The 24,716-nt window shown below is 44.0% G+C and overlaps 1 protein-coding gene across 1 annotated transcript in view; it reads right to left on the minus strand.

Annotated features, from left to right (window-relative positions):
* Positions 1-17,809, minus strand: part of STPG1 (sperm tail PG-rich repeat containing 1) — a 34,950-nt gene extending 17,141 nt beyond the window's left edge. Inside the window, exons 1-4 of the mRNA XM_090271490.1 lie at positions 17,737-17,809; positions 15,139-15,257; positions 7,209-7,310; positions 2,354-2,524 (exon numbers count right to left, since the gene is read on the minus strand). Of these exons, the coding sequence (XP_090127616.1) occupies positions 2,354-2,524; positions 7,209-7,310; positions 15,139-15,257; positions 17,737-17,809 (465 nt within the window). The remainder of the gene's footprint in view (positions 1-2,353; positions 2,525-7,208; positions 7,311-15,138; positions 15,258-17,736) is intronic.
* Between the last annotated feature and the right edge of the window lie 6,907 nt (positions 17,810-24,716).

The raw sequence follows: 24,716 nt of genomic DNA on the forward strand, positions 1-24,716 counted from the left end.
ATTTTTGTACACGTTGAGTGTGTGTCACCGGAAGATTGCACCACTACACTAGGAAAATAGCTCCACCGGCAGGTTAAAAGAGAACAAAGCTGATTTAGTGTATTGCATGTGGGTAAAAATCCAAGATACAGTTAAGTAGAAAATGCACATGTACTGTGGACAACAGAATCCTCACACTGGAGTGAGGGAACGAGGGAGGAAGAGACTACACTTGGTTTTTGATGATGGTTTGCTTTGGCGAGCAGAGTTTTATGGGACTTCCACTTTCTAGGTCATGGGTTTCTGTGTATTTTATGGTGAGCGTGTATTATTTTCAGAGCCACATTAGAATAAAGATGAACAAAAAAGTGCACCTAAAATTGGTCTATTGGCAGAAGGACAAAGCTGACTTGGGAAATGGTCTTTTCTAGACCAACAACTGTATACTAATTACCAGGGAGCTATTCCTTTGATGTCATCAACATTTATTGCCCGGCTACTGACTACCAGGGTCTGTGCTGGGCGCTGGGCACATGAAGCTGGGTGAAGGAGCACACGGTGGGCTGGGGAAGCAGATGCAGGAAACACTAACTACCTCTGTAAGGAATGCAGAAGGGGCAATGGCCAAGAATCTTTGTTATCACCCTCTTGTACTAGGCCTCGACCCCTCTCCTGTTAACATAACAGCTTCCTAACTGGTTTTCCAAAATCCACTCTTATCCCACACTGCGATCTATACAGCTAGCTGCTGGAGGGAGATTCTTTAAAAAATACATCAGATGACATCGTCCCACGTCTCCTATGCCCCTCAAGGGCTTCCCAGTACACAGAGAGCAAAATTTGAACTCCGTCCAGGGTCTCCAGAGCCCTGACAAACTGGCCCCCAATCCCCTGAACTCCTCTCCTCCTAGCTAATTCGTCTCTTAACTACCTTCTTGTAGTTCCCCATGGGCTAAGCCATTTGCGGTCCCAGGACCTTTGCATATGCTATTCCTCCAACCCTGGCTCTTCCTTCAATCCTTGGGTCCCAGCCTCAGAGCCTTCTCTGACCACCCAGTATAAAGTGCATATCACTGCCCACCTAATACATATTCTCTCTTTCTTAGGCTCCACTGTTTTTCTCTCTCCAAGCTGGCCACAATTTGCAATTATTGTTTGTCTGCTTACTAGTTCTTGTCTTGAGTTCCCCAGTGGAATCTAAGCTGTGTCAGTGGTCTGGCACAGAGTAACCACAGAACCCACGAAGGGAAGCCCAGCAGAGCTGGAACGTGGCGACTCTGACCACGCTCCAGCTTTATACCTCAGCCATCTGCCCGAGCTCACTGACGGGCAAATGGTCCCTTCGAGCTGGGTAACATTGGGAAAGTCCCTTTACCTCTCTGAGCATCAGTTACCTCTTCTGTGAACTGAGAATAAAATAACCCACTTCATGGATTCTAGTGAATATTACATGAGATGAATGCGTGACAGCACACAGGCCATAAAAAGTGCTTCATCATTGTCATCATCATTATTGTCAGTCTCTGACTGCCCCAGGGAAAGGTTCTCTACTGTCAACACAGTGCCACTGGCCACGTGGGGCTAGTGAGCACTGGAAACACAGCTGGTCCAGATTAAGATGTGCTGCCCTGTGGTGTCAGGTGGGTCCTAGACTTTGAATCAGAGTGACCCCTTCGTAAGTTATATAAATGTCTCATCACTCTGTTCTACGCCTGAAACTAAGATAATATCATATGTCAACTGCAATTAAAAATAAATACTTTAAAAAGATGTGCTTCAAATATAAAATATACACTGAATTTGAAAAACTTAGTATGATGGAAAAATGTAAAACATCTAGTTAATAATCTTATATTGATTAGATGTAATATTTTGAATATACTAGATTAAATACCATTCTGCCTCAGTGACTATGAAGTGGTCATAATTGGCAGAGCACTATTCTTTTATTTTTTTTTTTTGTTATTAGCACTACTCTTAAAAAACCGATTTTCTGATATGGAAAGATAGGATTTACTTTCCTTATAAGAACCTAAAATTAAATGAATAGTGTCTGCAGATAAGGTGATAGTAATACACTTGTTGTTAGAAATGTGAACCCTGATAGGAATGACTACAGGATTAAATATTTTCCAGGGTGGCAGACGTCCCAAGCTGCACGCTGGCCTCCATGTGGCCTGCATTTTCCTCTGGGTTCTGCAAATTCCCTGTAAGAGACTTGCACAGCCGCATGCACCCATTGGGTATCCAATAAATGCTAATTGGTTTACCAATTGCATTAAAGTGCGATTTCCCAAAGTTGCCCCTTCCTTTCTTTTATTTTAGTAAATCACTCCTTCGATATACACTTAGCAAGCATATGCAATGTTCTTACATTGTAATGGTTTGGTGCGGGAGTTTCAGATTTGAGAATTTTCACAAAGCTTGGCAACTGGAACATGCTGGAACCGGAATTACTGAAGTCTTTCTTCGAAACAAAATGTGACGGGATAGTGTATGCATTAGCGGCAGGATATTTAGAAATGATGGTGTCCAGTTGGGCATGCTGTGAGGAGAAAGCCAAAGGAATCAGCATTGTCACATAATCTGTGGTTCCACAGGACAGAGGGCAAAGGGATGGAGCCCAACAACAGGTCTGAAGGCATTTCATAAAAGGTGAAGCCCTAGCAGGTAACAATAATAAACTGACCTCAGGCTTTGAGGATTTGCTCTTGGAAAACACGAGCTGAGACCTGTTTCAACTTCTGTAAATGAACTCAAATTACTCATCTTATATTTAGGACTTGGCAAAACTAATTTTGCCATAAATGCATTTTCACCCAATCCTGTTTCAAGCCTCTTACATTTGACTCACCATCAGCTGTTGGGTAATTCATAAGATGGAACCTTTAGACTTTTTTCTTCCAACCTAAGCTTTCCTCCTGCTCAGGGTACATGCCTGGGTTGCAGCCCTTCTGTCTTATTTCTAAGGATAAATAATCCAAATCACCTAAGTAACAAGTTTGCTTCTAATGTCTTCTAGGTACAAGGCTCCAGAGAGCTTACCGACTACCCATACCTCCTATCTCCTACCTAATTACTGATTTCATAAAACCTTACAATATCTTTGCTCTTTCAACAGAACCAATTCTACTTCTTCCAGGAAGCCATGATAAACTATTTTCAGTTTTTTTAAAAAAACAAACAAACAGAATCAATGTTTGCCAAATGAAAAGGGACAAAAGTCACAGAAACTGGGTGATAACATCACTTTACCCAAGGATAGTATGGCGAGTACTGGAGTCTGGTAGAACCAAACATCTCTCATTATTTTATGGTTAACAGCGTGGGAACATTGCCCTGGGTTTCCTCAGCTTGATAGGGGTCAATAGCTGTACAAACATGGAAAGTGCTGGAGGCTGTGGGAAGGCATGAGTACCTCCCCTATCTCCTCATTCTGTGCTTGGTGACAATGGCTCTCAACACCTGGTTTTAGGACTCCCATGGCATGTGGATGGATGTGCCACCAGATGCAGGAGTGTTCTTGTCCAGAGTCTCAGCTGCTCAGAGTCTAACCTGGGTTTCAGTCCCACCTCTGCCTTCTCCGGGAGTAAGCTCAGCCCAGCCTTGCACTTGCTTTGACGTTGCATTTTTTTTCTTTATTATTTATTTTGAGAGAGAGGGGAAGGGAGGGAGAAAGAGAGGGGGAGAAACATCGATGTGCAAGAGAAATATTGATCGGTTGCCTCTCGCACATGCCCCCAACCGGGGACCGGGCCTGCAACCTAGGCATGTGCCCTGACCGGAGACCTTTCGTTTTGTGGGACCACAACCAACCAACCAAGCCACACCGGTCAAGGCTGCCTTTGTATTTTGGGCAACAGTTAACAAAGTAGTTTTCATGGGTTGTTGCATTTAATCCTCACGGCAACCCTGGGTAGTAGATATTATGATTTTCCTCAGCTTACATGTGAGGAAATTAAACTTCTTCAGCTGGTCAAGTGGTGGAACCAACATTCTCACCCAGGCAGTCGGCCTCCACTCTTTGATATAGACCAGATATCCAGTCCTGGAGGGAATGGGTTGGGAGGAGTAATAGTAATATACGTGGTCATTTACAAGATGAGCAGCTGAGAAGTGACTGCGGGACATTTCGGTTCAAGAAGAATCTATGCTATGTCTCCTCTGCCCCATGATATCAGCACACCTTCGCTCTTTCTTTTGAACTTCCACGGAAGAAGGCTGGTGAGGTCAAACCTTCCTCTGCGGTGCCACTTGAGTCACCCAACAGTGTGGGCAAGCACGTTTATCTAAAGCACTATTCCCCAATGTGTGTCCCTTGGCATTCTAGTTCTATAAGACAAGGTTGTGTTGCCGGTGGCAGCAGCTGGGAGAGAGCTTGAGAGACAAATAAATCTGAGAAAATCTCATACCATGTGTCCATTTTGAAGATTCATAATACACATTGACGTAGTAAATGCTCTGGTAGAATCTACAATAAAGAAGCCTATTCAGACTTTATTCAGTTTACTGGATCATAGGATCTTTTTGGCCTAGAAAACCTATTTACATACATTTACATTCATTAGAAAAATTGTTCTACAAAATTCCAGTTAGAGGCAATGTTTTGTAAAGCATTGCAATTTGTTTCAGAGTATAGCTGGAGTAACACTCCCTCACCGGGCCTCCCTACCCTTGGCTTTCTTTCAACTGCCAGGCCTGTGGGCCCCCATCTGGCCACACGCTGCCATTTAGGAGCCTCTCTTCAGCACGTACTGACTTTTCCAGGGCCTCTCCTGACATCATGCAAATGGAGAGCCGGCAAAGTCTCCTCCCACCTGCCCCCTTTACCTTCCTAGTCCATCCTGTGAATAATTCTGAAACAAAGATTTGGGACACATTAATGAAGTTCATGTATAGTTTGGACTTAGAGAGATGACAGGTCCTCTCAAAAGGTTGGGTGTAGCTGTCCCAATAGTCATCAGGAAGTTTCTCAGATGCATAGACCCAGAGTTTTCTTGTCAGTCTCACCCACAGTCACTCTCCTCCTGGTCATACCAATGTCAGCGAGGCAGATTTTTCCCTGATGAGGGCTCCTTTTAATGCCCTCAGAGTCTTTAGATCCAGAAATGGAGGAGTTGCTAAAGGTGAAAGTCACTAACAGAGGGGTGGAGGTATGAAATTCATATCCAGTTCAGAAAGGAACCAAGTGAGATGTAGGAAATCTCCTGACAGATCTCTACCAACCACTTAAGGTCCCTGCCCAAGGATATAAAACTTAGGTGTTTCCCTGGCTGGTGTGGCTCAGTGGATTGAGCGCCAGCCTGCAAACCAAAAGGTCACAGGTTCGATTCCCGTTCAGGGCACATGCCTGGGTTGGGGGCCAGGTCCCCTGATGGAGCATGCAAGAGACACCAATCCCTCGCACATTGCTGTTTCTCTCCCTGTCTTTCTCCCTCCCTTCTCCTCTCTCTAAAAGCACATGCAAGAGACACCAATCCCTCGCACATTGCTGTCCCTGTCTTTCTCCCTGTCTCTCCCTGTCTTTCTCCCTCCCTTCTCCTCTCTCTAAAAGCACACAAATAAAATCTTTAAAAAAATAAAATAAATTTAAGTGTTTATAAACATAAATATAAATTCTCATAACCATCAAGGAGGGGAGAGGAAGCCTGAACAACTCAATGTCTGCCTTGTTTGGGGTTTGGCTTGAATTTTTTAAAGACCATAAGGCCTGATTCAATTCTGTAATATTCAGACCTTCGCTTGGGCCCCGGCTCGTCCCGGGGGTGCGTGTCCTTTGTAAAGTTACTGCACATAGAGCCTAGTAGGGAACTGACCGCACGCGTTCGCCAGTTCAGCCCCTTCTTTGGCACCAAGTGGGAATGGGCAGTGCCACTACTTGGCAAAGAAATTCACAGAGAAAACCTAGGTGTTGCAGGAAGTATTGTTGGTGACTCAGGTGGTAACGATCATAACATTTAACCTGTTTATAATGCTCCGCAGTTTCAAAGGGTTTTCCACTCACTGCAACGTTAACATGCCCAGCGCCTCCAGGGAGTCTCCGCTTTATGAGGCAACTCAACACGGGAGGGTGACGTGCTTGAGGTCACATCGGGGACCCACAGCTGAGTCAGGATTAGCTCTTAAGTCCTGTCTCCTGTGCAGGGACATTGTGAGGCAAGGCACTTCTTTGGCTGTTGGCTTTTGAGTCTCTTTACTTGCAGAACTTGGGGCAGAAGACAAGGTAGAGGCGTGGTTGTCCTCTGAAGCCTGGGGCCCTGCGCAGCCTCAACTTCTTTGCTAGTGGGGCAATAGCTTAGGAGTCTGTTCGCTCCTTGAGTATTCAGCTCTGCCAAGCTTGAATTCCAATAAGTAGCCGCATTCAGTGTCTTAAATGGTCTCTTTGTGTGTGTATGTGTGTGTGTGTGTGTGTTTTTTTTTAATTAGTTTCAATATCAGGCAGCATAATACACTTTTGCAAAAGATTATTATAACTTTTAAAGGGATAGATGGCATATGTATTTTGTTAATACTAGAGTTTGGTTTTCTTTCTTTTTTATTTTTTTACCTCAGTCCATCTTATGCTAGTTTGACCCTTAACCCTTGATATATATATATATATATATTTATTTATTTGCCAATTTATAAGTTTTTAAATAAAAACCGTCTTTGCCCAAGCCTGGCCAGGGACAATGGCACTTCATCTAGCTACTTGATCATCAGCCCTCCACAAAGAGAAAGAGTCACATCTTACAAAGAAGAGAAACAGGGAGGGGAGGAACATTGCTAAATCTCAGGCCCGCTGCCTGCCTTCTTTTTGGCCCCATCAGATTTCTCAATTATGTGAATAATCCAATTAGACTAAGCCATGGAAAACATCGTATAAGGGCAAGGTGTATAATAATAATAATAATAATAATAATAATAATAACTTTTTCCTGGTATGCCTGAAAATCTCAGGGAGACATTTGCTTAGTCTACTCCATGATGACAAAATTAATTTTGGATAATTAGGTTCTGACTATTTCCCTGGCTTCTCTTCCCACTCAGGCAATGTGTAGCGATGAGGAAAAAAATTAAAGACACAGGCTCCAATCAACCTGCATGAAATCTGAGGAGGCGGTAGGTCTCCTAATTAGAACCACGGGGCCTTTGGAGAGACGTTCCCAGATGTCCCGTGCATGATTATGCAACGAACGAAGGAAATTACTGATCAGTTCAGGCCCACACTCAGGAGAAGGGGTTCTCACCGTGGAGGGGAAAGTGCACGTCCCTTTCTTAGACAATGAGACACTGTTGGACACTGGAGACTGGTGAGTGACGTTGTAGAACCCAGGACCTGGGATATCATCCTGAAAGGGAAGAGTACATGGCACCATCAGGACACATTCGGCTGCACGGTGCCTTTCCCCAAGATTTACCTCCATTAACACTAAGCCTCCCCATGATCCTCCGGGACAGGCACCACTTCACAGTGACAGCCTGGCTCCGCCAGCTCCTTACCTGCCCAGCCACTGTCCCAGCTACCAAGTGCTGGGGCTGGAAGGCCAACCCAGGTTTGGGTCCCCCAAAGTTCTTGCTCTTTCTACTTACTACATGCCATACTGCTACTGTTTTTCACGCCATCAGAGAAGTGAGCATAAAATGGGATGATAAGTGTGGCTGATGTGCAAGTCAGTGTACCTTGATTGGGTAAGCCAAGCCCACGGGGAGGGCAGGGTAAGCGATTTCACGTAACCACACCTTGCCTGACTCAGCTTCCTCCTCAGCCTTTCAGAAGAGAAATCAGGGAGTGTTTGTTTATAAAGCAAAATGAAACAAAAACAGCCTTCATCCCAAACAAGACCGTTTCTAACTCTCAGACAAAAGGAGGCAGGTGCATGGGGCTCAGGTGCTAAATGATGCAGGCACGTTAGAGAGGAATAAACAAAAGTTTGATTCTGAGCTTATTTCTGCTGCCGTCGTTGATGGGACTTGCGTCTCATTTCCCATCCTAGTCACCAGGGAGAAGGAAGTAGATGTTGACAGAATTTGGCCGAGCAAGAAACATGAAATGATAAGGATGCTCCTCTGTCTCGAGGGCTGACGGGGTGCCTGCTTGGTGCCAGGAGCTTTTCAAAGGTTGTCTCATTTAACCCTCCGATGCGGAAGGGATTACTGCCCTCTCTTAATAGATGGGGACACTGCAGTACGCGGAGATGAATCTGCCTAAGGTCCGCCTGCGATGAGTGGCCGTGCCTGAATTCAGCGCTAAGCGCAGGGTGTATACCAGTCCCTTGCCATGGGGCTGTTACCAGGTCCATTTTAAGAAGAATGAGGCCGAGACACATTGGGTCCACAGCTGTCAATGACAACTCCAGAGCTCGTTCTCTCCATCTCTGCCACTCAGGCTCATTCTGCTGTCTCCACCATCCCTACTGCCTTCCTCGGGGAGAAAGCTTAAGGTATCATCAGGGCCTTTAAGGACTTTCCATTCTGGCCTGAGCAATGTGTGATTATGAGTTAATGTACAAGATCAGGTCATCCATGCTACTGACAGGTTCTTCTGTGCCAAATTTTAAATGCAGTGAATCCTTTCAGCCTTGCGGGTGGGGGCAGGGGAACTGACTCCTGTCTTGTAGGTGATGATGAGCCCGGGTGGACAGAGGGTGACTGACTGCCAGGCAGAGGAAGGCAGGTCGTGAAAGACGTGGCGCAACCAGGTGCATGAGCCCTCCAGGTCAAGTGGGTGCAGATTTGAGGGGCTACAGGGAAACAAGGAAGAGTTTTTCCTAGGGGGGGCTGTGTACAGGGCCAGCATTTATTTATTCGGTGGTCACTATGTGCCGGCCAAAAGAGATAAGGCTCAAGGTCCCAGAGCCAGTAAATATCAGTCAGAATTTGAACCCGGGCAGTCTGAGTACAGAGTCTACTTTTCACTACTAAACGTGTAGGATAAAAGAAAACTTTTCACTGGGATATGAATCAGGAATTCTTGTTCCCAGGGCTGCTACTAGCTAGGTGGTCTTGAGCCAGGCACCTCTCTAGACCTAAATTTCCCCATTTGTAAATCAAAGATGTTGGACTAAATGTCTGGGTGCCTGTTAGCTCTCATAGTCCCTGAACCAAGGGAAAGCTAAAGCAGGAAACGTGACTGTTACTCTTCTAGGTTTATTTTTATTTGTTTTTGTTTTGTTTTGTTCTCTTCTAGGTTTAAAGAGTGAACAGTGAAGATACACATCTCTACCTCCCAGTCTGTTGCCACACTTTCAACATGGCCATCAGCTCTGAAGAATTTTCTGGACACCTACAGTGTCTGAGGAGCTAGGGTGGCCAGATAAAATACAAGACCTGCAAGGCGGCCCACTTAAATGTGAATTTCAGATAAATGACAAAAAAGCTGTTTTAGTATAAGTATGTCCCATGCACTATTTGGGACATATTTATAGTAAAATAGTTCTCTGTTATTTATCTGAAATTCTAAATGAACTAGGAACCCCGTACTTTCATTTCGCTAAATCTGCAACCCTCCTGGAACCTCAATCACATTTTAATTCCGGCACATCGCAGACTGGTTTGAGTCCAGGCCAAATACGAAGAGGAGTGTCCCTCTCTGCCTGGAGAGGAAATTGCTGCCTGTTTGCTCTTAAGGGACGTCCAAGGTGAGTCCTTTAGGCAGCAGTCAGCGGCAGCCTGTGAGGGCTACTGCTAACAATTCAGAAGTGGGAATATTTACACTACAGAAATTGGCAAATGCTATAAAAATCAGAGCTTTTTGCCCTGGCTGATTTGGCTCAGTGGATTGAGCACCAGCCTGCAAACCAAAAGGTCGCCGGTTCGAGTCCCAGTGAGGGCACATGCCTGGGTTGTGGGCCAGGTCCCTGGTTGGGGGAACGTGCAAGAGGTAACCAGTCAATGTTTCTCTCCCTCCCCTTCTCCATCCCTTCCTCTGTCTCTAAAAATAAACAAATTAAATCTTTAAAAAAAAAAAAAAAATCAGAGCTTTTCTTGGTGGAGGGGAGAGCTGGTTTACCAGCACATCACTTGCTAGCTTCACGTGACACCCAGGTAGGCTTCTGAGCTGCTTGAAGGGAAATGTCCAGCTGCAGAGAATCCAAGCTTTCTCCTGCAGCTGTTAGACGGGCTCTCTGGGAGGGCACTAAAAATTCAGACCTTTCAGCTGTGGGGTAACAGTCCATGGACCCGATGTCGCGTGACTCGGATGAATTGAGGCCTCTCAGAGCACAGCCCCAGAGAACATGAGTTCAGCTTGCCCCTGGTGTGAACTTAGCCACCCCCCGAGGTTCTCTGCCAAGACTCCCCCGGGGGACAAAGAACCAAATAGGCAAACCAAACTGGGCATGGGGAGGGAGAGGGGATGAGAACTATTTCTCTGAGCCCTACTGATCGCCTGTGGAGCTCTACAGCAAGCCGAGCGCCAGGTGCTAAGCCTGCAGCCTCCTGTGCCTGCCTCTCAGTGTGACGATTAAAGGAGTCGACGCGTGGAGAGCAGTTACAGCAGCGCCGTGTGCACGGCCATTGCCAGCACCATCTCTCCTCTTTGCATCGCCCACAACGGTCTCAGCGGACCAGGACCTTCCCTGGCTGGTTACAGACCTTCAGACTGGGACCGAGCAAGGGATGACAGGTCGGTGTGCTCCCATCTCCCACCAAATACACATCGGGGTGACATTCGGTTAAAATGCACTTTGAGAGCTCATCTAACAGATTCAGGTCCCAAACTGGCAGCCTCTGCATGTGCCAAGGGTGAGACACCGACTTCCATTCACTTGACCTTGGGACAGGTTTAGACAGGGGTGAGGAGGAGGAGGGGAAAAGAGGGAGCAAGCATTTACTTCCTCACCCCCGAGATCTCCAGAGGTTATGGGAGGGCTTAATTCCCCATAGCCTGGAGCCATGGACACCTGCACACAGCCTGGGTTTTCTAGTCCCGATTTCATAGATTCGGTCCAATTCATACTTTCGGGTGGAGATAAGATGTGCACACCCGTTACCATCAGGCCAAGTAGAGGCGGTCAGGGGCATAAGACTGGCTTTGGGAGTTCAGGGGAGGATGTGCTTGCTTCCACCCAGGGGAGACGTCAGGGTACAGTGTCTGGGGACCAGGAGCTGCTGCTGCCTGGGTTCGTCCTCACTCTGCCTGGACCCCGGCTGCACAAGTTACTTAACTCTTCTCTGTCTCAGGGTCATTATCTAAAAAGTGGGGATAACGGTGGGGTTTAGCCCACAGGGCTGTTATAGGGATTAAATGAATTAATAACTGCAAAGGTGTTTGAAGGGAGTTTGGCACGCTGTGAGTGCCAGCCAGGGGTTGTGGTTCCCAGAAGTGTGTCCTGCAGACCCCTTAGGAAGGGAGCCATGGCTGATGTAGAGAAGCCAGGCTTCCAGAGGAAGGAGGTCAGGCAGACCCTACTCTGGTTCACACAAGCAACTGAGTGCACACTTGGGGTAATTATCCCCTTGAATGTGGTGGTCTATGAAAGTGAGCTTGTTTTCATTTAAATACCCCTGACATGTAAAATACCCCCGGTTCGGTGCCTTATCAAGTTAATAAGTGAACAGTAATAACATTGTATAATTTCACCACAGATTAAACACTGGCCTGCTTACTATTTTTGAGGTTAGGTTTACTGTCAAGCTATGTATGAAATTAACATGGATTTTTAAATTATGCCCATCCAGAGGATACGGTGCCCATTTCCTACCACTGCTCACTTATTTGAGCCTGGAGGGATCGATAAGGTTTTGAATCATGGAACAGTAATCCCTGGATAGGGCCCACCTATGATAACATCCTTATTATTAAGATGAGGAAACCAAGATGTGAAGACATTAAGTGGGTGTCCTTAGTGTTACACAGCTTGGGAAATAGTAACCACAATCCAGGGTAAGAAGGGGACAGAAATGGGGACATGGGGGAAAAAAATGTCCATCGGGCTCCTGGGCCACACTCCGTCCCAGATTAGACATGTCTCTTCATGTGCGAGAGTCGCCAGCACACCTGTAAATAACTGTAAACTGCTCAGCAAGCAGACTTCACTTCCAGCAGCCAGAACTGCCAGTCCAGACACCGGGCTCCATGAAGAACTTCTTACACCCAGAAGTCGGATTCTTATGGGGAAGTGATCTGGGCAGCAAGGCCCTGGCATTTCCTACCGAGTCCGGCTGATAAGGTAAGTGCACGTTTCAAAGGGCACCAATGTTAGATGCGCTAAGTGGGTCACGGAATTCATTTGAGGCCACAACCAAGTTATGAGATCAGACACAGGGTGTGTGCGAGTGATGTTTGAAGAAGGGCGGTGTGCACTGGAGTTTTAAAATCTGTTTTTAATTCGCATTGCTTCACTAAATTATTGGGTGATGCTAAATAAGATCCTTAACTTTTCAATGCCCAGTTCCCTCAGGAAAAATGAGAACAATGAGCATAGAATAAGGCCATTTATTTTCCTGTTTTTATAGCTCAAAGGACCTAATAAGATTATACAATCCAAATTTTATGTTTCAGATGAGAAAACTGAAGCCCAGAAAAGTCAGTTGACTAAAGGCACACAGCTAGTAATGGAACACAAGGAACCTGATCTATGGATTCCTTGCCCTTTCCGCAAAATTTTATACTTATTTACCACATACTTTCACATACTTAGGTTTAAGTTTTTGTGTTGTTAAACCAATGTGACCACATTTGAAACATACAAATTGAATTTCTGAGCTATTCCTCTCTATATTTGGCACTACCTTTACCTTTGGCTGGCTGTCAGCTTGGTTCCTTCGACAGAAATTTTCTTAAAGCCAATGGTAATTTAAAATGCTAACTTCAAAAGCCCGTCCGATCTATTTCTGTATTTGCGTCTTTAGCTCTAGACCATGTGGAATGGAGCCTTGTGGATGTCTTCCCCTATCTGGAGCTTGGTCTGTTCTGCTAAGTCCTTTTCAGAAACATGCTCTCCAGCTTTCATAGATCAAATTTATGGCTTTGCCAGCCACAAAGTGAGGTGTGGTGCCGTGTGTGGAAAGAGCATGAGGCTTCGGAATGAGCTAGACCTGGGTTTGAGGTCTAAATCTTTCAACTGATTCAGCAAATATTTATGTAGAGCCTCTTCTGTGCCAAACCCTGCGTTGTGTGGCCTTGGGTGGGTCATTTAACTTCCTTAAGCCTCGGTTTCCTCTTCTGTTAAGATAATAAACCCTTCCCTTTAGCATTGTTCTGAGGATTAGAGATGTGGTCTAAAAATGATTTCACCCATAGTAGGGTTCAGTAGATGGTGGCTGCTATTATTTTTATTGGAGGCTGGACTGCAAATATCCTAGTGATGGACAATATGTTACTGTTAAATTAACAAATGGGAAACCAGACAAAAAAAGAGACAGACAGACGGACAATTAAAACATAGAGAGACTACAGAGAGAAGAGAGAAATTTCTAGGCAAATATTTTCATGTTTGGGGAAAACCTCCAAGTAATTAAAAAAATGTATGTGAGTATATGTGAGAGTGTGTATACATACACACACGATAGTCTTTATTATTTCCTTTCTTACAATCCTAAAATACCAGAAGTGGAAGGAACTTAAGTGTTCCATAGTTCAGCATTCTTGTTTACACGGAAGGAACAGGCAAGGGGCAAAGGGGCTTGCAAGGCCCCTCCACTCCCCCCTGACTTCATTCATTCAGAACCTACATCTCCTCGCTCCCTCTTCACCATCTTGGCAAGGTAGTACAATGAAAAGCATTTTTAGAATGCGGTAAAAGGTAACTGAGATGGTGATTAATCCAAAAAAAATGTTATTCTAAAGGTCTTGGTTAAATGAATAAAGGAATGAAGATTTTAAAAACTCAAAACCTTTGTGAGTTGTTTGAGCCCCCTGCTGGTGAGAGAAGAGAAGGTCCGATCCGTGAGCCTTTAGCAGGTGAAACCCCCAGTTAGGTGAGGAACTGTCAGAAGTTAATTAGAACGTCTAGGTCAAAGAGGAAATAAGACATAGATATTTGGGGGAAAGAGTGAAAATGGAGGAAACACAGGAACAGTAATAACACATTGTTAAAAGAAGTCTAAGGAAAGAGGGGGCCCTCATCACAAAGGTCATTTTAAATTTATTAGACTTTATTTTTCCTTTTATGTTATTTGAAGAAAATCTTGTTATTTCTTTTCATGTTATAAGGAGAGAGGCTGGGGGAGAAAGAGGAAAAGATTTTTATCTTTTACTTATATCTCTGGGATTTTTTTTGAATGTTTTAGTTCTATAATAATTTAAAAATACATTTCTGTATACCGCCATACCACCTGGAATGCACCTGACCTCCTCTAAAATACATTTCTCACGTAAAAAATTCTTTTCTGGTTCAGTATAGCACCGTAAGTCTGGACATGTTGTTTCCCCTAGATTTACTATCTTTCCAGCCCATTCTTTTTTTTTTGAAATCTTAAATTTATTTTACTTTCTTTTTCATTGGTTTCAGGTATACAGCATAGAGGTTAGACCAGCAATTTTCAACTAATTTTTTTTATCTCACGGCACACTAAAACTACTAAAATTCTGCAGCACATCAGTAAATATATTTTTTCCAATATGACAAAAATAAGTATAATTTTGATTCACACTGAACAACTATTGTCGTGTTGGCTGTTGTAATTTTATTTGACAATCTTAAGGGAAAAGAGGTCAGTGCCCCTGACTAGTCGGGTAACTACATGTTTTTAAAATTCTTGTAACACACCAGTGTGCCTCTGGTGGCATACCGGTTAAAAATCGCTGGGTTAGACAATCATATACTTTATAAAATCCACCCCCACTCCCATTCCCACTTCCTGATAGTTCCAGTACATACATACCCTCCTGGCTCCGTACGAAGTGATCGCAATATTACTGAATATATTCCCTATGCTGTACTTTACGTCCTGGTGACGATTTCGTAACTGCCAATATGTACTTCTTAATCCTTTCATCACCTTTTTCACCCAGTCCCCCAATCCCTCTGCCCTCTGGCAACCAGTCCGCAAACTGAGTCCGTTTCAGCTCATGCTTACAAACCAGACTGCACAGTTGGAGAGCCTGCTGTGGCTCCTTGGATAATACTGCCCTCTACTGGTCACAGGGACAGACGCACCAGCCAGGCTTGCCTGCGTGCCGTGACAGACTAAATCCAGACTAAAAGTAAAGAATCTCCAAGACAATGTCATTACCGTCTTATGATAAAATCTCTTGGCTTGACTATTAAATCCTTTTTTTTCTGATTCTGGAAGTATTGAAGACTTATATTTACAAGGAATGGAGGGCTGTGTTGGATATGCAGCAGTAAAACCTAAACAACAAAAATAAAACAAAAATTAGCACAAAGCATTGACAAATGCAGAAAACACAGAGCTGTATATTAACATTTTATTTTAAATGGAATAGAAGAGAGACTTGCCTTTTGGCAAGAGAGAAGCATGAAAATTTATTTTTTAAAAAAAGTATTCTCCACTTTACTTTCTTTCTTTCTTAGTGATTTGTTGGGATTTCCCCCCTCAGCTCCTAAGCTAGTGAGACTTGGTAACACAGTGGAAGTGAATCGTCCCAGGGAAGAGGGAGGATCTGACAGGGAAGGTGTTCTTGCCAAACAGGAAGGGGACACAAAACCATCACTCAACCCAGGACCAGAGCCACACATCAGCAAAACGCCGCAAAGATCCAGAGAGGCAGAAAAATCCCAGAGTGGGGCTCCCTCGTTTCTCAGGGCACTGTGCAAAACAGGACACGTTGTGCTCTCTGCTTTGAGCACATGTGGGGTTAAAAAGCAGAAGGGCATCATTTATAGGAAATCAAATTACAATGTTATACATCTCGGTAGTGATGTGAACGATGCATGAAATCCCCTTTTCCCTCCTCCCACTCCCCACGTATGGGAGAATGTCCACACTATTGATCCCACAGACATCATCTATCTGGAAACGGGAAACATTTAAGGCTTGCAATGAGATTGCCCACAGCTTACTGCTCCCTGGAGAAATTTCCAGGCACAGCACAGGAAGGAGGACTGGGGGCGGAGCCTGGCGGCCTGGAGTTGAGGAAATTGATCCGGGAGCCAGGAAAGGCCAGATGGTGAGGCCTCACAGGACACAGAACTAGAGAAGAGAGAGACACAGAGAAAGAGCTCTGAAGAGGTACGCTGGGGTCCCCTTGAGTAGTGTCATGAGTACTGATCAGCACATGCATATGAGAAAACAACCCAAGCCAGGGAAAGAATCAGTGGAAAGAATTAGGGTGAATAATACCTGAAGCATACTCCGGGCCAGGAATAGTTCTTGTTCCCACTAGTCAGAGTAGAAAACCTCTTAACTCATAGAACCTAAAGTAGACTGTACAGAAGGGTTTTGCCTCAGAAATAGGGTGAAATTATCCCTAGATTAAATACTGCTTCTTCTTCCAAAGAAGAAAGCTTAAGAGTGAGACTTCAAAAGATCAAAGTGTATCTCAGAATAAAGCACAAAAATTAACGAGACTACAAAAAACACATAGAACCAATTCAAAATATCTGGCTGGCATTCAATAAAAACGTAATGAGCATGCAAAGAAGGGAGAAGATGCACTTTATAACAAGGAGAAAATCATTGAGACCAACTCAGAAATAATGCAGATGAGAATTACAAGAATATTATAATCGCCATAATAACTCTATATGAGTCCTGGCTGGTGTGGCTCAGTGGATTGAGTGCCAGCCTGTGAACCAAGGGGTCATTGGTTCAATTCCCAGTCAGGGCACATGCCTGGGTTGTGGGGCCAGTTCCCCAGTTGGGGGTGCACAAGATGCAGCCACACATTGATATTTTTCTCCCTCTCTTTCTCCCTCCCTCTTCCCTTCTCTCTACAAAATAAATAAATAAATACAATCTTTAAAAAAATTAACATATATTAAGTAGAGACTTGGACAATATAAAAATGATCCAAATCAAACTTTTATAGATGAAAACTAAGATATCTGAGGTTAAAAATACACTAGATGAGATTAACACAAGACTAGACACTGCAGAGAAAAAAAGACTAGTAAACTTGAAGACATAGAAATAGAAACTACCCAAAATAAAAGAGAGAAAAATAATTAAAAAATACAGAGTCTCAGTGAGCTATGTGAGAACTTCCAGGAGGCTAATACATATGCAATTGGACTCTCCAAAGGAGAGAGAGAGAGAGAGAGAAAAAAAAATTATTTTAAGGAAAAAAAAAGAAAAAATTCCATATTGGATAAAAACTATAGACGCCCCTCCCCCAGATCCAAGAAAGTCAATGAACCTCAAGTACATAAAACATGACTAAAACCACACCATGACACATAAAATAATCAAATTGCTTTTAAAAAGTGATAAAGATAATATCTTAAAATTAGGCAGAGGGAAAAAAAGACATATTACATACAAAGGGAACAAATACGAGACAGGAGATTAGTGTTGGAAACAACGTCTTTAAGGTAAGAGAAGAAAAATACCTGTCATGCTAGAATCCTGTACCCAGTAAAATACTGTTCAAAAATAAAAGCAAAATAAAGACAAATATATATAAAAGCGGAAAGAATTAGTCACCAGCAAACTGGAACTATAAGAAATGTGAAAGGAATTCCTTCAGGCAGAAGAAAAATGACACCAGTTGGGAAACTCTATCTATATGAATGGATGAAACAACTCTGGAAATAGTAAATTGTTGGTAAATATAAAATATAGAATTATGAGTATAAATGGATACATTTAGATAAAAATATAAAATTTAAGCTCCCCTCCCAAAGACACCTTTTATTAAACTCACTAGACCTTTCTGTACTTTGTTGACAATTCTGGAATATTTTTTTCCAGGCTGTTGGTCTTTTTGTGTAGAGGTGTCCATCTTATTAGCAAAGTTCTGTGATGTGTTTCATTTGTTTAATGAAAAACTCTACGACATGTTCTTCCAAGCACCTAAAACAGCAAAATATGACATTTGTAGATATCATTTTGCATTTTTTGTTAATTACATTGATTGAGTTCTGTTCTCTCTGAAAGACAGAGTAAAAATTCCTGCGGGTAGAGGCTGAGATTTACTAGAATATGTGACCTCAAGTCGCAAGCACAATGCACCCACGGCCTGTAATAGGAGCTCTGTAAGTATTCACGGTTGATGTTGCTTCCAGAGCTATCAAAGGCTTGCATTTTATAAATTTATCTTCATTAGCCCTGGCTGCTGTGGCTCAGTGGATTGAGAGTCAGCCTGTGAGCCAAGTGTCGCTGGTTCGATTCCCAGTCAGGGCACATTACCAGGTTGCACATCAGGTCCCCAGTTGGGGACGCGAATGAGAGGCAACCACACAGTGATGTTTCTCTCCCTCTCTTTCTCCTTTCCCCTCTCTCTAAAAAGAAAATAAATAAACAAATAAATAATAAATTTAAAAAAATTTATCTTCATTGAGATAATTCACATACAATATAATTCAGTATTCTATGTGTACAATTCTAAATTTTGGCAAATGTTTAAAATTGTGTTAAGTATCACCGCAATTAAGATATAAATACAGTAGTCCCTCTCTATATCGCGGTTCACTTATCGCAGCCTCACTGTATTGCGGGATTTTAAAAAATATTATATTTAATTATTTATTGCGGATTTTTCACTATATCGCGGGATTTTACAGTACTGTATATGTATGTTGTTAAAGTTACGTAGGTTTAAGAGTATAGAATAAATGTAAAGTTCCTACTTCGCGGGGTGGGGGGAGGGAGTTCTAGAACGTAATACCTGTGGTAAGTGAGGGAATGTATATCCATCAGTCCCAAAAGTTCCCTGTGTTTCTTTGTAGTCAATACCCTCCCAACCCTGGTGTCTGGCACCCATTGTTCTGCTTTTGGTCACAATAGTTGCCTTTTCTAGAATGTCATATATATGTGATCATACAGTATATATTGTTTTGTATCGGTCTTTTTTCACTTAGCACAGTGCTTTTGAGATTCTTTCATGCCGTTGCATGTTATTGTTGGTTTGTTCCATTTGCTACACATCCTCACCAATACTTGTCTGGTAAATTTTATTAATTTTAGTCATTCTAGTGGTTCTATAGTGGTATCTCATTGTCACTTTAATTTGTATATTTTCATGTGCTTATTTGTCATTTTTTTACCTTCCTTGGTGAACTACCCATCTGTTCAAATCTTCTGCCCTTTTTTAAACAAGTAGGTCATCTTATTGTTAAGTTGTAAAAGTTCTTAATATATTCTGGATACAAGCCCTTTATCCTATATATGTTTTGAAAATATTTGCTCTCAGACTGAGTCTTGCCTTTTCATTTTCTTAATATTTGAGGCTGTCTTGAATTTTCACAGAATGTTGGGGTTCTCTAGAACTCAGTTTGAAAATTCTTGAGGCAGTTCACTGTTAGGTAGTTCTAATTGCAAGAAAGTCCATATCTGTATCAGAGAGTCTCTCTTTCTAATTCCAACCCTTGAAATCAGCTCAGAATAAATCTCGCTCTTCTTCCACACTGGTGATTTTCAAAATGCAGGCCGTAGCCTGTAGTTTTTTGTTAAGTTTGTTTGTTATGTATGTGTGTGTACTGGGTCACAATAAAAAATGTACTTCTAGCCATGGGTCACAGTCAAAAAGTTTGAAAGCCACTGTTCTATAGGACTATGTATTCTTCAAGCTTTTGAAGGCAGCTGTCATATTTCCCTACCTAGACTCTTCTCCACAAGGGGCCTCTTCAGCTCTTGCAGTACCTCCTTGTTGCATGGAGATTGTTCCCCTCACTATATTGAGCAGATTCATCTGGGTCTCTGTCCAAACCTTAGGGACGACTTTCTTGACCACTCTCAAGAAGCACCACTCTCTCTTTCTCTAGCCCAGGACCCTGCCTTATTTTTCCCATAACCTTTTTTTTCCTACCCAACCCAAACATTTGTACACACGCAGGGGCTGAGGCAGGGGAGCCAGATGCCCACGCCCCTCACAGAAACTCCGTGGGGATGGCATGCTACGGTTATAATCACCACTTTTCAGGCAGGGACTCTGAGGGCACAATTCCAGGGAGGATCATCTCCAACAGTGGCTTCTTCCCACCCTCAGGCCATCACCTGGTAAGCACCAAAACTCGACAAGCACCCTGGAGGCTGGGGTCTCAGTGGGTGTCCCATGGGGTGCGCCAGGTCTTCCTCCCATGACCCGGGGACCAGTGCCCAGACAGGAACTGCCTCCTACCTCATCGGGTCCCCCTGGGCTGAGTCTGGCCTGGCCCAGCTTCCCCGTCGCTATGGCAACCACAGGCCTAACATTCTAGAGTCCACCTGCTTGAGTAACTCCAGCCGATGGTGTCCTCTGTTTCTTTAGAGCGAGAAGTTATTGGCAAATCGCTAGACATATTTTAAAAACTGCAGGGAAGCTGCCAGAGTTTTAGGCTTCAGCTCAACTACCTCAGGACCGGTGGGAAAAATTAATAGGGGCTTATCTAGGCGACCCCTCAAAACTCCTTGTCCACCAGGAAATCCTACTTCAAGGAGTAAACCTAAGAGAACTAACCAAGCCCTGTTTGAAATAACAAAAGAAACATAGTCATGGGCAACTGCACAAAATCAACCATGCAGTGTTCCACGAGTCCCTCTACAAAGATCGGAGCAGTCACAGTCCTCTTGTCGTTCCCCTGCTTAGAACCCTCCTACTGCTTCCCCTTAACTCAGGACGAAATCCAAACATCTTCATATAAGTTGTCCCTGACCCGTCTCTCTAAAGGCAGCTCCTACCACCCACGCTATGGAAAATACACCAGCCACAATTTGCCAGGCTCGATCCGTTATCAGGTTCCCTCTGAGCTCTCTCTACCACAACCAGCTCTTTTATCATCATTGAGGGCTCTCCCCAAATGTCATTTCTTCATCGGTAAAATGGGATGAGCTCAATGTCTCACACAAAGGGTGGTTGTAAGGATCTTACATGAAATGCGTGTTAAGTGAAAGAGTGTTAAGTTCCACGCTCGTGTGAATGATTACAGCTGTGCATCGGGGAAACCTCACTGCTAGCTAGGCTCACTGGGAGTTTTCAAGTGTTGCTGAGCTGTGGACATGCTGGGAGTGTTGGTATATAGTGCAACCAACAGGTGTTGCGGGAGGGCAGGCCCTGAAACTCTTGGGGAAAACCGGGTCTTGAAGGATGTACAGGATTTGAATCGTGGTGAGAGCGTGAGGTGCGGCTCCAGCAGGAGCAAAGTCTGGGCAGTGGCTCTGAGGTTAAGGAGGCAGGACACCTGGCAAGCGGCCCACCACCTGAGCTCTCGGGGACAGCGGGAGAGCGGGAGCAGAGTGTGCTCCAAGGCCCTGCCGTGGCCGGCAGAGGGGATCCTCTTCAGTTGAACACAATGCTTCAGCGGGGCACCGCCTTCCCAAACCTCTACCCTACGCTTCAACCAAGCCTTTGCTGCGCAGCCAATAACAGGGGATGTCCCGCCCATTCCCCCCTCCCAGCCACTCGTCTGAGTGAAGTGTCCTCCAGTGTCTGATTGGCAGGCTGCCGGGCAAATTAAAACGCGGCCTTTGAAAGCAAAACACTTCAGGACCCAGGCAGCAGCGAGGTGGGGAAGAAATTAAGGAGGCTGTGCTTCGGGTTGCGCGAAGAGTCAAAGTCATTTCTCTGAAACCTTTGATAGGTGGGCCTTAGAGGAAACGCCGCTGGTGAGTAGTGATTCAGACTGATGGCGGGTGGGGGGTGGGGGGTGGACGGACTTGAGTTCAGTCTTTGTTTCTGGAAAAGCGGACGCATTTGTAATTATCTAAGGTTTCCTAGTATAAATTACCCTTCCTTCTTGCTGTCACCAGCCTTGTCAGTGTGAGTCTCGCTGCCTCAGAATATTTTTTCCATTTTGACATCAGGGGTGTGAGGACGGGGTCACGGCTTTGCCTTAATAAAGGTGATTACAGTCTTTACCAAATCAGGAAGTGAAACGGAGTAACTTTGCCAAAATCATTCCTATACACGCTGGCCCGGGCTTCCTGGCAATAGCATAGGGTGGCGTTAGCAGGTGCAATAAGAGGAAGCATTCCTTATCCACGTCGCCTGCTGGAAGTTGTAGTTTCCAGTTCAATGGGAGGGAACTGGGGAATGTAACCCTTTAGTGAGCAAAAGCCCAGGAAAGGAAAAACACTTGGCATCTAACTGGCACTCAACGGCAAAAAACGGGATCGTCAGGTGGGAAAGGCTTGTTTTATCTACTTTTTTTCTTTTCCTTTTCTTTTCTTTTTTTTTAGATAGAGGCAAATTCTGATACAGACCCTACTCTTAGCAGCCATGACTATAGGTCTCTGATCTGTAAAACCTGCTCTGTGGGTTGGTAAAATATTGTAATTTATTGAGATAAGGCGAACAAGGTGGAGTGGAAACAAGCACCTAGTGAATTATCTTTCCTTTGTTGGGCAGGAACCCTGTGCTCAGTGGTTACTGTGAGGGCCTCAAAAATACGGGATGGCTGGCAACAGAGTTGGCTCCTTGCCTCTTGGGCATATGTTAGACCTGGGAAAGTGCTCTGAAGTCAGGAAAAGACAGTCACTGGTGAAAGAATGTGTACCTTATAAGGAAGGACAGCTTGCAAAATGTTCTTCCAAGGCTTTTAGTCCAAACTCCTACCAGCTAGGGAGAGCCCATTTTTGTAGACAGTGCCTCAGAGGCCTTGGGGCAGAGAGAGAAGCTGCTTTTTAAAAGCAAATTAAATGACAGCAACAACCACCACCACAAACAAAAACAAAAACAAATGTGCCTGGGCAAACCAGCTGGTCTAGAGGAGATTAACAGGCCTGGATCCTATCGCCCCGTTGGCATGTCCCCAAGGCCTGTTTGCCTTCTCTCACATCCTGTGGGTGTGGCTGGGTGTATCTGTTGAATCTCTGGAGTTGCGGTTGAGTACCACTCTCAACTGGGAAGCGGCTTCAATACAGCTGGTACTTAACAGGCCTGCCTTTTTAGGCATCAGTAGGAATGTATGGAGGTCACTGTGCCAGGTTCTGGAATAGATCTGGGGAGGGAGCAACTGAACAGGGGCTCAGTAAACATCCTCCCAGATTTGTGCTCCTTCACCTCCAGGTTGAAAGGCTCTCAGGGTTTTTGCAGAGGTAGAGAGAGTAGTTGGCCTATCTTTCTTCCTAAGGCTATTGTATTAAAAAGTTAAAAATGGGGATAACGAATTTAACACAATAATGCTTTTCACACCCATAAAAGTGAAGTGATGAATAATTACACTTTTCACAAGATTATAAACATTCATAGAGCTCTACAGCCTGGGAGGTCTGGTTATGGGATGTAAGTTATAAAGTTGTCTGAGGAGTGACACACACACACACACACACACACACTCACTGAAGAATAACCCCATCTGAAGGCCCTTTGATAAAGTGACACCTGGGCCAAATGGTCTTCATGACTGCCCTTGTGCCAAGCCCTGCATCTGGTGTCTCCTAGATTCCGGACACAGTGGTAGCCCCGTGACATATGACTTGTGGTATTCACACCAGGAACCAGCATCCCTGGGACTAGGCCTGGATAACAGAAGAAACTGAAGCTGCAGAAAAGACAAGAGGCAGCCTTCTGAAGCCTGGAGGCAGGGCAGAGACTGTGTCTCTTTGGCACCTAGTAAGCCCTCCATAAATATTTGTTGCATGAGATAAAGAAAGGAATATTTGTGGGTAAATTAAGTAATTAAACTGATAAGAATAAAAGTAATGCTAATAACCGCTGACATTCATTCACCATTCACTGTGTATGCATTTGACATGCATGAGTTCAGCAAATTCTCACCACAGCCCTGTGGGGTAGGAATGTTAGTATCCATATTTTACAGCAGAGGAAACTAGCCGAAAAGTTAAATGACTTGCCCAAGGTAAAACCAGTAGCACATGGTAGATCAAAAGCAATTTAAAATATTTTTATATTAAAGTAAACATGGACTTTGCAGTAGAATCCAAATTTGTATGGTTTTTTTTTTTTTTTCTTTTTTTTTTTAATGTAAGAGGACCTCAAAGAAACCCTTAACATTTTTGGTGGTGGTAGGCGTGGGGATAGTTAGGCTATGCTTCCCAGAACATGGGGGCATACCTTCTCTTCTCTATTTGGTAGAAAAGTTTGAGACCCACTGAAAATATCAGTCCAATGAACTTAATCGGAATTACCATCATTGCTAGTTTTACTTGAAGTCACATTATTACCCCCACTTTATAGACAAGGCAACTGAGTCTCGTAGAGGTGAAGGGAACTGGTCACATAGATCTTCCACCTTCCAGTCCAGGGTTACCTCTGCGACCCTCAGTAGCAGCCCAGTTTTTCCCTTTTCCATGGAAATAACTTTTCTCATTCTTTCCTAAGTCAGAACCCAGATGGTTCCCTATTTGTGGCAGTGGGATTTTTTTTTTTTTTTTTTTTTTAAGGCCTAGAGAAGTAGACATAGGTGGTATTTTATGTAGAGGAGCCTGTGGAAAAGGTAGGGCTTAAATTAAAGTATAATGGGAGGAAGAAGACAGAGGGGGAGAGGGCGGGGGATTTTTTAAGGGCCAAGGAGAAAGATTTTGAGGTAGATGAGCCATATCTTTATTAAGGGGGTCAAGGCATGATATAATTCTTTAAGTGGCCTCACTTCTCATGATAGTTTGTTTTTTATCCTAATGGTATTCTCAGGTAACAAAGTTGGCCTAGTGTTTCATTGTACATGCGTTTTTAATGATCCTCCACCCCTCTCCCCAGAACCCTGTAAGAATCAGGAAACGCACCCTGGCTGTCAGCCTGGGAGAGACAGAAA

Source organism: Furipterus horrens, unplaced genomic scaffold, assembly GCF_987537825.1.
Source record: "Furipterus horrens unplaced genomic scaffold, mFurHor1.1.pri manual_scaffold_3, whole genome shotgun sequence".
Classification (NCBI taxonomy): Eukaryota; Metazoa; Chordata; class Mammalia; order Chiroptera; family Furipteridae; genus Furipterus; species Furipterus horrens.